The 12578-nt window shown below is 43.7% G+C and overlaps 1 protein-coding gene across 4 annotated transcripts in view; it reads left to right on the top strand.

Moving 5' to 3' along the window:
• Positions 1-12578, top strand: part of LOC137421288 (leucine-rich repeat-containing protein 39) — a 58346-nt gene that overhangs the window by 16161 nt on the left and 29607 nt on the right. For 3 of the 4 annotated variants that reach the window (XM_068107188.2, XM_068107187.2, XM_068107184.2), the window contains exons 5-7: positions 5246-5382; positions 11478-11623; positions 12387-12539. In XM_068107188.2, coding sequence (XP_067963289.2) covers positions 5246-5382; positions 11478-11623; positions 12387-12539 — 436 coding nt within the window. The remainder of the gene's footprint in view (positions 1-5245; positions 5383-11477; positions 11624-12386; positions 12540-12578) is intronic. The other variant, XM_078771622.1, reaches the window with a different exon arrangement.

A 12578-nucleotide genomic window follows, 5' to 3' on the forward strand; every position in this document is an offset into this window, starting at 1 on the left:
TCATATTTACTATATTATTTTTTTTACTATTACAAAAACGCTACTACTGAAACGATACACTACTGTATTAAGAAACCTGGGCTTAATTTGTCCGAAACGGCCCGAAGGTGAGGCATGAAGCCTAAGGCCTATATGTACCGTTTTGTTGGAAGAGACGTAACGCAGATGCTTTCGATATTTGATGGTCATTTTAACAATCGGTTTGCTTGTGTTTCACACAGAATGAAAAACGTAAAGGTAGAGCATGGCAACAACAACAACAACAACATGCATTTTAAGGCCATTTTCCCTGCTAGAGCGGGGGTTAGCTTTGCGGTCCCCATGACAACCTTCTCCATCTTGCTCTATTTTCTGCATCTCTCCTTGTTAACCCCCTTGCCCGCATTTTTTCTTCCACCATCTTTAGCCAAGTCTTTCTCGGTCTTCCCCGTCCTCTACTTCCTTCTACATTAATTTCCATCACTCTTCTCAACCAGTCACTTTCATCCTTCCTCAACACATGACCAAACCATCTCAACCTGTTCCTCTTCACAGCATCAACCACAGGCTCTATTCCCATAATCTTTCGCAATTCATCATTTGTCTTCCTCTCTCTCACCGATACTCCGCACATCCATCGAACCATTCGCATTTCCACCCTTTCCAACATTCGTTGCTTTTCTACGTTCATTACCCATGTCTCGCTCCCATAAATCATAACACTTCTCACACATGCAGCATACACCTTTTCCTTCAGCTTCAACGACACTCCCCTCCTCATCAGCACGCCACTCAGTTCCCGAAACTTCTTCCATGCACATCTCACTCGACCAACCGTTGCCGAGTCTGATCCACCTTCTCCATTCAGCATGTCTCCGAGGTAGCAAAATGTTTTCACACCTTCCAGCTTCACGCCGTCTCCAAGATCCAACTCAACATTTCCTCCATCTGCAGCTCCCTCTGTGCACACCTTACATTTGAATGTAGCTGCCACACTGGTTAATGACCCTCTCAGACCACAACATTTTTGATGAACCCACTCAACGCACATTGTACATTGAATGGAGTTCACTCCGACACCCTTCCTGCACACAGCACAGGGCCACTTCCCAGTTCTTTCCACCTCACCACATGCTTTACCACTTGCCATCACCTTCGTCTTTCCGATATTCACCTTCAGACCTTTTGTCTCCATACATTCCTTCCACTTGTTCATCTTTTCCTTCAGTCCATCCATACTTTCCGCAATCAACACCAGATCATCTGCATACAACAACTCCCACGGTAAACCCTCCTTTACGTTCTGAGCCAGCACCCCATCACAGCTACAAATAGTAGTGGGCTTAGTACTGACGCCTGATGCACTCCCACCTTCACCTCAAACTCACCACTGTTCCCGTCCTTCGTCCTTACAGCTGTGCGTGCTCTTTTGTACATTGCCATCACTACTCTGATCAACCATTCCTCCACTCCTAACTTCCTCATTGCCCATGTCAATATTTTGCGTGGAACCCTATCGAATGCTTTCTCCAGATCAACAAACCCAAGAAACAACTTCTTCCTCTTCTCCATGTACTTCTCCTGCAACTGCCTCACAATAAAAAGCACGTCTGTCGTTCCTCTTCCTGGCATAAATCCAAACTGCATTTCGTCGATCTTCACTTTCTTCCTTATCCTCCTCTCCAACACCCTTTCCAATACCTTCATTCCATGCTCCAATAACTTTATCGCTCGGTACGAGCCACACCCCAGAGGGTCACATTTCCCCTTGTATAGAGGGACGAGGGTACTCAGTTCCCAATCCACTGGAATGCGGCCTTCTTTCACCGCCAGATTACAGATCTCTGTCATTCTCTTCACACCCCAACTTCCTGCTGCCTTCAACATATCTCCCACAACTTCCGTCGGCCCTCCCGCTTTTCTACTCTTCATTGCTTTTATCGCTTCCTCAACTTCCTTCTCAGTTATCTTCTCTGCCGGTCCTAAAACTGGGGTACTCTCTATGTTGCCATCCCATTCATTCTCTGTATTCAACAGCATTTCCATATATCTTTTCCATCTTCCTTTAATTCCATCTGGGTCCACAACGATTTGTCCCACTTCATCCTTCAAGCAACTCACCCCCATCACATCACACCTCTCTTTCGCTATCTGCTTTGCAATCCTGAATACTGCTCTCTGACCCTCTTCCGAATCCAAGCGTTTTCCGAACATTTTCCTACATGCCTCCTGCGCCTTTGCTACCTCTTTCTTTGCAGCCTTCTTGGCTGCCTTATAACTTTCATGCTCTGCTGTTTCTGCTCCCGTACCCTTCGCCTTCTGCAACTCCTTGAACTTCTTCCTCTTGTCGTCAATCCTCTTTCCAACTTCATCATCCCACCACCATGTTTCCGAGTGCCTCGGTGGTCCTTTTGTCCATCCACATACCTCACCAACGGCTCCCAACAGACTAGCTTTCATTGACATCCAACTGCTTTCAAGCTCAACCACATCATCCTCTACCCTACTCAGCCTCTCTTTTAATGCCTCCCTTACTGTCACCTCTTTCAACCTCCACACCTTCATTCTCGGTTGGTACTTCACCCGCCGAGCTCTCCTCGCACCTTTCACCCTTATGTCGCAGACAACCAAGTGGTGCTGTGAAACAGCCTCCTCCCCCGGGATCACCTTTGTGTCCCGGAGGTGCCCCCTATCTCGCCTACACACCATCAGGTAGTCAACGGTTGTCGTCGACCCACCTGACGTGTATGTAACAAGCTTATTATCCTCTTTCTGGAACTGAGTATTACAAATCAACAAATCAGCTCCATCAGCAAACTCCAAAATACTTTCACCTTCTCCATTTCTCACACCATATCCGTAACCCCCATGAACTCCCTCAAAACCAATACTCCTTCCCACATGTCCATTTAGGTCTCCTCCTACCACAACAACTTCCTCATCTTTCACGTTTTCCATGAGCTTCTCTATCGCACACCAGAACTTGTCCTTCTCTTCATCGCTCCGACCAACCTGCGGAGCATATCCCGAGATGACGTTCACCAAGAGCTTTCCAATCATCATTTTCACCATCATCAACCTATCACTCACTCTAGTCACACTCACCACACTGTCTACAAACTCCTCAGAAAACAGTACACCAACACCATTCACGCCCTCCAGGCACCCTTGCCACACAAACTTGTATTTCTGTCCCTGCCTACCCTTCACCATTCTCACAACACTTCCCTTCCATCTCGTCTCTTGCACACAACATATGTCCATTCTTCTTCTGACCAATACTTCCACCACTTCTCCTGATCTCCCTGTCATTGTCCCTACATTCCATGTCCCAAACCCCAGAAACCGATCTCCACTTCGGGCTGTACCCTGCCCATATGTAGTTGTAATTGTCATGGTTCTCTTTTTGAGGCAATGTTTTTATGGCCGGATGCCCTGCCTGACGACGAGAGCATGGCGATTGTGATATATGACGGGTTCGACAATATGTTCGGCTTGATCAAATTGGAATAAAAATGCCGGAGTGTGGAAAGTCAGCCGCCGCACCACCGTAATGACATCAGACGTAATCACATCACCCTGTCATGTGACCAGATCCTCAGCTCTGATTGGTATACATTTGAGGGGACATGCATACAAACAGACGGACAAACACTGTTCAGACGGCTTTGCCCTATGGGCTATGCCATAAAATATTTTGGCCGTCTCTTCATTTGGGGGGTGAGAGGGCAGTGTAATTGGAATTATCCGAGCTATATAACCACAATATATATGCACATAAGCAGTAAACATGTTTTCTCCATATACGTAACCTGGGTTGTTTTTATTTTCGGGAGCAATTGAGACAGTGACATGTTGCCTATACACTGCCCAAATAAAGGGATGTGTCAGAAGAACATGTCGCATGCTTGGAACAACATAGCCATAACTAACAGAGTATCCATGCTTGGAACCTGGATACTCTGTTAGTTATTAGTTCCCTTCCGGAGGGGACTATAGGTTTGCACGCCGTCCCTCCGTAAGTCAGTCAGTCTGTCCGTCTGTCAGTTCGTCATGCAAAGAACAGTTTTCCGGACTTTTTTTCTAAACGCTTAACGCTAATGATTTCAAACTTGGCATATGGTTTCCTCATGATAAGTTACAGATCGAGTTCGAACTTCACGACGTTTCGATCATTTTGACAAAGTTATGGCACTTTGAACTTTGGGAATTCTGATAATTCTGATGATCCTTAACTCAGTGCCATTTTAAGTTTTAATTTCCTTTTAAAAAGATTTTCTCTGCAATAATTGGATGCATTGAGATCAAATTTTCACCGTAAGGGACACTCGGTCTGTAGAATATTTTAATGGTAATTATGACGTCACAGGTCACGTAGTTCGGCCGCCATATTGTTTTTTGTGAAAACACGAAAACCCCTTTTTCTCTGCAACGGCTGAACAGATCGAGGCCAAACTTTGCAGGCAGAATCACATACCCATTACGAACAAAAAAGTCAACGAGCATGACGTCATGCGTCACATGGTTTCAGAGTTATGACGTTTTAAAGCATGAACCTTTAAAACCGAGCTCCTCCCTCATTTTTTATCCAATCGAGGGGAAACTTCACAGATCTGTTCAGCATGTCAGTCTACTAAAATGTCTTTTTGGAATTTGCGATAGGGCACGTGGTTTGGCAGATATCGTTAATTACACGAAAATATTTTAAAAATGGATATCTCTTGTTAATTCTAGAGTTCTCCTCAAGCCGCACCGCGCACCCTCAGCCTCGTCTCGCGAACGTCAAAAGCGCGACACAGCGCGCGCTTTCAGGAGGGGCGGAGCCAAGTCAAGCAATATATATATATATACACATCGATCATTGATCGTGAACCGGAAAAATATAATAAATTACTGATATTTAGCGACTCGAAAGGTTCTTTATCAACAACTTATTTTCTTGTGCTTCTGCTGACCTGTGTGCAAGGTGTATAAATCGAAGTCCCGAGTGCGAATCACAGGTGAGCCCGTCCTGAGGTAATTAGTGATTGGGAACGATTCAGAACCTGTGGGTAAATAACGCTTGGTAATTTCCCCAACAGTTTTCCAGACGACAGACTGCCGGTAGGGGACATGTGTTGCAGCGCAATACTCAGAATGCTTGTTGCAATAGGAGTGGAAATATCACATGGGTTGTACACCAGGGACTCAGAGGAACATGGTCAAAGGGTACCGAGAAAGTCAAATCGATTTGCCCACATAAATCCAGTCTCACTGTTGTTTGCAGGTGAGCTACGGCAGCTGGAAGAACTAAACCTGAGCTACAACCGCCTTCTCCATTTGCCTGCTGAGCTTGGGCAGTGCCAATCACTCCAGCGCCTTGAACTCGCTGCCAATCATGAGCTCCAGGATTTGCCATTGGAGGTTGTAAATACTGAACTTCCTGACAGATAGTCTGAAGGGAAAAAAAAAAGAAGTATATATGTCATTGTTTATTTGCTACAGTATAATTATCTCTTCTTTGTTACCTCTGGCACCAAAGGTGGAAAGAGGTTGTTTTCACCCCCGTCTGTCTGCCTGTCTGTTTATACGTAGGATATCTCAAAAAGTTACAGACGGATTCGGACGAAACTAGGTTGGGTCTGTGACAAGGCCAAATTGATTTGATTTTGGTGATGATCTAGATGCGGATCCAGATACTATAATTTTTAAGTGATCATTCACCATTAAGATCAGATAGAGCTAAAAACGATATATAGCACAATATCTCAAAATGTTATAGACAAATTGGGACGAAAGTTGGTGGATAGTTTGGGTATGTGACAAGGACGAAATTATTTGATTTTGATGAAGATCCTGTTTCGGATACGAGGAATTATATATTTTTAAAATGATTGTTCACCATTGAGAGATGGGGCCAAAAACGATATCTCAAAAGGTTATGGGTCGATTATGACAAAACTTTGTGGATGAGTTGGGTATGTGGCAAGAACAAACCGATTCGATTTTGGTTATTATCCGGATGCAGATCCGGCCTATGAGTGGGGCACAAAAGGTAACCTGTTCGGTCTGGTGGAGGTATGTGCTCTATCGAGTGGAGTGCAGCTCTAGTTTGTTTGTTATTGTCCTGTCTCTTTGACAGCCAAGTTATTCATGAGAATATTTACATTTGTGGTTGGGGGTGAACTCGGCATCCTTACTGAGGTTTGGCCAAGCTATTGATATTCAGACTGTCACAACTAGACATGCTGGGAATTAAAACTTTGCCAAACGAATAAAAACCTGTACCATACTCTATTTACAGAGCGTCAGTGCTGGCGAAGCAGTTTCTTGGCAAGGGTTATACTGGGTGGTTTTTGATATGACCTGGTCAGGGTTCGAACCACTGACCTCCCAGACTCAAGCAGGCATCTGAACAATTATACTACACTGGTGCAAAATATACCCTGTTATTTGTACACATCAGTAATGCAGCTTTCTCCTCCACAACGGCATTACCTATTATGCACTGTGAAATGTATTTTATGGCATTCAATTTGAAATGTAAGTGATGCACACATTCCACTGATCACAAAATCAACTGGTCTCACACAAGCACATTCAAGCTCTCCCTTCTTCCCACCGCCATACATACTTTTGCCTGCCTACTTTCCCTCGCCAGTTATATCCTTCTATTTGTGCAACCTCTCTGTATTTGTCCAACTAGTAGTACACTTGCTCCCTATGGAAGTGGAAGGAAGAGTCATGTTATTATACCCTCTCTGGGATATGTAGATTACAGTAGATCTTGGCTCGGGTACTCAAAAAACGTTGGGATTTCTCCCTTGTAGTTGAATGTTAAACAGCAGTAGCGACTGTTTAAAAAGGTAATCATACATGTTTGTGGTTTATAATATGTTTTACTTCTAGTTGGTGTGAAACACCACGATAAGCTATTTATTCACGTCAACATGGTGTGTCTAAGGAGGAAAAACCCTTGTGGGAAAGGGGATATTAGTATTAATATTGTTTTGTAATAACATTAATATTATTCTATTATCATTAGTGTTGTTATTAGCCCGTCCTCTGCACAGTGAGAGACGGGGTTTTGCAATCACGTGTGTGTGTGTGTGTGTGTGTGTGTGTGTGTGTGTGTGTGTGTGTGTGTGTGTGTGTGTGTGTGTGTGTGTGTGTGTGTGTGTGTGTGTCCGTGCTGTAACTTTTTTACCTTTTGAGCTTTTGTCATAAAATTTTCAACAAAGCTTTATTATGAGAATTTGAAAAAGCCAAATTAATTAATTTGTCAAAAGGTAAAAGGTCAGCATCACCTAAAATCATCAATCAATTTTCATCCAATTGACCTGAATTTTTTTTTTAATTCTGCCATGGCCAGACAGACAGACACTGCATTGCATATTTTAGTAGGAATACCTCCCCCCTTCTTTGCAGCTTTAAGCAATTGGTTCTCTTCTTCTGTTTGTCTATAGACATCAGTCTATAATAGAGAAACAAAGAAATTTCAATTGAATTGGATACTTGGAACACTGTGGAACACGAATCGGGACATGAATCGGAAGACAAATTTGTGTTTAGCAGTACTTTAGCTCTGAATTTGGCAAATTGTACGGAATCCCATCCTGAGCATGCATGCACAGTGAATAGTAAGGTATTTTTCTTTACTCTGCCTGCCTGCCTGGCAGTCAAACAAAATTGAATATCATTTCAGACAGGAAACTTACTGTTTTTAGGGATGTCATAAAGCACACAAACAACAGGCACGAAGAACTAATGCAATGTGTTAAATAAGGTGGTGTAATAGACGATGCATCAACAGCAGTAAACTTCCGGAAAAAAAAAAAATATATATTTTTTTACAGACTTTAAAAAAAAAAATCATTTCAATTGAATTATATATTTGTTGAGCACTGTTGAGCATAAATCGACTTCTTTGCACTTACAAAAACCTCTAGATTAGCAGTACTTGGACAAAATATTACCCCATCTCAACCAATCAAATAAGTATTCCACTCGCACTAGCAGTGCCGAGATTTAGACAAATCGAGAGGTATATAGAGATTTCGACAAAATTGGGGCTTGTAGGAAATATAGATTATGCTCGGAAACACAAAGCAAGAGTTTAAAGGACCCTTCCTTTTATTAAGACTGCATGGAGTAAGGTGTTCTTTGAACTCTCCAGTTACCTTTGCCAGAGGAGAGGGTTTTTATTTTATTTTATTTTTTGTTATTTTTGCATACCAGATCGAGGCTCGTGAAAGAGCTAACATTAATCACACAAAAAGTCAAACCCACACATAAAACACAAAATAAGGGGAGCGGTAGGCAAGATGGGGAGAGAGGGGGAAGGACACAAACACAACATTTGAGAGCAGGGACATCGAGAGAACTGTGTGAGGGGGAGGGCTTGGGGGGAGGTGGGAGAGGTATAAAACATAAGAACACTGCAAGGACGTCCGGGAAAGAAGTTGGAATTTCAAAAAAAAAGTATCTGGGGTGAATTACCGGGGGTAGAAAAGATGAAGGTTTTGGATGGGGGAAGATAAGAGATGGTGGTGAACAGCTGTTTTAAAGACCTGGAGGGAGGAGTGGGGTTGAAGGGAGTGGGGGAGTTTATTCCAGAGGTGGGAGAAAAGGGGAATGAAAGAGTGAAGGTGAGCAGAGAGCCTAGATTTTGGCAGTTTAACAAAAAGAGGGTTGTTGGCAGATCTTGTGCGACCTGAAAGAATATTGGGGGGACAGAGCACAGAGAGAGCTGGAGGAGCAAGGCTGGAGAGGAGTCGGTAGAAGACAGAAAGACCACCAACCTGCCTGCGGTGAGTGAGTGAAAGGCCCTCGGAGTTAGCTTCATCGCAGGAGATTCCAATGATTCTGAAAGCTTTGGTTTCAACAGCGTGAAGCCGAGCTAGGTGAGAAGCTGGAGTACCGGCCCAGAGGGGGGAACAGTATTCCATTGAGCTGCGGATGAAAGCCTTGTATGTGGTGAGGAGCTCAGGTGTGCCAAGGAAGGACTTCGCATGACAGAGGATGCCCAGTCGGCGACTGGCTTTGGAGGCCAGCTTGGAAATGTGGTTTTCCCAAGAAAGATCATGACAGATAGTGAGACCCAAAAGCTTGAGCAACAGAACTTCTTGGAGAGGATTGTTGAAAAAGTAGATGGGAGGGTTTTCCATTCGGTCTTTTCGGAGAGACATAGTAAGAGTGTGAGATTTGTCAGGATTGAAAGACATGTTCCACTTGTTTGACCAGTCTGTGATTTTGTCCAGGTCTGCAGAGAGTGAGGAGGCTGCACACTGCCTATCTGAGGGATGAGGGATGGAGCGGCAGATAGTGGAGACATCAGCAAAGAGATAGAGAGGATTTTCCAGACAGTCGGAGAGATCATTGATGAAGACCCGAAATAGCAAAGGGCCCAGAGCACTACCTTGGGGAACTCCAGCCAGAACAAGAAAATGAGATGAGAGAAATCCATTCAGGGCCACACGTTGCCTACGACCAGAGAGGAAGTCCACAACCCATGAGTGGAGATTTCCATGGATACCATAGTAGGAGAGTTTGGTGAGCAGAGCGGGGTGCCAGACCGTATCGAAGGCACATGATATGTCAAGGGAGACAGCTCTGATTTCCTGTTTGGCATTGAGGACCTCCATCCATTGTTGAGACAGCAAAAGCAACATATCCAGAGTAGAATGACCTGGTCTGAAACCAAATTGATGATCAGAGATCAAGCCATTGGAGAAGAGGAAGGATTTGATATCCGAAGCAATGATGGATTCCATGACTTTGCTGATAATTGGGAGCAGGCTGATTGGTCTGTCGTTGCAAGGATCTGTTTTTGCACCTTTTTTGTGTGAAGCGGTAATTTTTGCTGATTTCCAAGATGCTGGCAGATGACGTTGAGCAAAAAGAGAGGGTGAAAAGAACAGAGAGAGGGTGAGATAGAGAGGCAGAGCAGGATTTTAGGACCCGAGGGCTGATGCCATCTGGTCCAGTTGCAGAATCAGAGTCGAGGTTTGATAAAAACTTCTCCACCTTGTCAGGAGAGAAGGACACAGAGTCCAGGAGCAGTTGGGTTCGACTGGGAAAGGTGGGATCAGAGAGAGATGGGTTTGGGACACAAGATTTTGAGGCAAACACAGAGTTGAGGCATTCGGCTTTGTCACGTGCGGTGTCAACTGTGTCGCCATTTGAGGTAAGGGAGGGGATGGAGGGGGAACAAACACCAGAAACGGATTTGAACAGACGCCACCAGGATTTGGAGGAAGGAGACAGGTTTGAGAGTTCAATCTTGAGTGTGGAGAGATAGTGCTTCCTGGCACTTCTGAGGGTAGATACACACTTGTTCCGAGCTTGGTGGACGGAACTGAGATTGCCTTCAGTTGGATTTGCCTTCCAAGAGGCAAAGGGTATTGCATTTGGGTCCATTTGTTTGTCTTTTTGCTTGTCCACACAGAACGTGAGTATGCTTTTCTCTGCAACTATTGGTCTGATTGCCAAGAAATTTTCACCATAGGAGCACCTCCTCCTATATATTTTTTAATGATGATTATGACGTCATAGGTCACTTAGTACAGGCGCAATCTTGGAAAACCCCAAAAAGTTTGCACCTCTATATCTCCGAAACCACTCCATGGAGAAAATTGAAACATGGTGCGTTGTCAAGTACTCCCCATGGGGAATAAGGTATGTTAATGATGTTGTCATCGGTACCTTTATTATGACGTCATAATTCGATAAGTACACTTGATCTGATCGGTATGAATTTTTTTCTCTGCAATTGTTGATCCGATTGACACGAAATTTTCACCGTCGGAGCGCCTCGGCCTGTACAATTTGTGAGAATTATGACGTCATAGGTCACGTGGTATGGGTGCCATATTGGAAAAACTTCACACCTCTATATCTCTGAAACTGCTCCATGAAAAAAATTGAAACATGGCTCCTTGTTAAGCACTGCCTATGGGGATAACATATATTCCTGATGATGTCTTTGGATGATGTCATCATAATTAGACAAGTAAAACGCTTGATCCGATCAGTTTGAAATTTCTTGAGCATGATCTACATTAAAATTGTATGGGAGAAGTAAATTGATGACGTCATTGGTCGCGTGTTTTGACAGCCATATTGGATTGAACATAAATCGACATCCTCAATAAACCACACAAACAGCAGATAATAAATACCACACAAAATACACCATACAAACACGTCCTAGTGAGGGTCTGCAATCTCTGATTGCTCCTTCTTGTTATAACGTTGTAATCAGTTGACTGTCTTTACAAACACTCCTCTCTCCAGTAAACAATTCCCCAAACTATGTCGACTAGGTATGAAGAGCTGCATTATATGAAGGCTAAAATAATTAAACACAAAATCTCCTGCAATGTGGCTTTCACAGTGAGCAAAGTGTGAGAAAACTATTTTCAAGGCAGGATTTTGATGGTCTTTTGTTATCTCATGAGACTGTGCAAACTGCCTGTACAGATCTCACCTTCCTGATACACCCCACTCGATGTCTGCAGGTGTCCAACCTTTCTTCACTCTACCATCTGGATATGTCTGTGAACATGTTCTCTGACGTCCCACCTGCCATCTGCAACTTGCCTGCCCTAGAGTGGTTGGATATGAGCAGCAACCAGTTGGAATCTCTGCCTGACAAGATAGGACAGTGAGTTTGACGCCTTTTGTGGTTATTTTAAAATTCGTCGCTCATTAGAGCTTCGTGATGAGGACCCACTGGGGTTGGCATTGAATGGAGTAACTTTAGAATGGTCTAATGGAATGGAATTCTCAATATCAAGCGAGATTAGCCCCTTGACAGAGAATTTCAACTTTACCTAGTGAAATTGCTTTATCACATATGACGTGCTGCTTCAAAAGTCACCCTGGGACCTATAGGATGCACCATGCATTTGCAAGATGATTGTACAACAATAAGAAACAAAATCCTGATTAAGAATACTTTTTACCTCTGCCACCAAAGGTGGATGGAGGTTGTTTTTACCCCTGTCTGTTTGTTTGTCCGTTTGTGAACAAAATATCTCAAAACGTTGTGGACGGATTCGGACGAAATTTAGCAGATATCTAGCGTATCTCACAAGGATGAAATGATTAGATTTTGGATTCGGATCCGGATTCGGATGCTAGAATTTTTAAAAAGTGATTATTCACCATTGGGAGATGGGGCCAAAAACGATACGTATCAGGATATCTCAAAAGTTATGGAAGGATTTGGACGAAACTTGGTGGACAGGTTGGGTGTGCGACAAGGAAGAATCGATTCGATTTTGGTGAAGATCTGAATATGATTCGGATATGATACATTTTTTTTAAAAGTGATTCTTCACCATTGAGTGATATGGCCAACCAGGTGGAGGTATGCTCCCTACTGAGTGCCGTTCTAGTTTGATATATTTTTCTCCTTCTCCCAGGCTCCAAAAGCTCCATTCACTGTGGCTTCAGAGAAATAGACTGGTGGAAATTCCTTCTTCCCTCTGCACCCTGCCTCAGCTCAGCACACTCGTGCTAGCTAGCAATAGGCTCACCAGCTTGCCCTATGCGCTTCGACACATCCCCAACCTCATGTAGGTCTCTTTTCTGTATTCTAAATGCATTTTCTTTTT

This window comes from Myxine glutinosa, chromosome 2 (assembly GCF_964187855.1).
Source record: "Myxine glutinosa chromosome 2, kmMyxGlut1.1, whole genome shotgun sequence".
NCBI classification, from domain to species: domain Eukaryota; kingdom Metazoa; phylum Chordata; class Myxini; order Myxiniformes; family Myxinidae; genus Myxine; species Myxine glutinosa.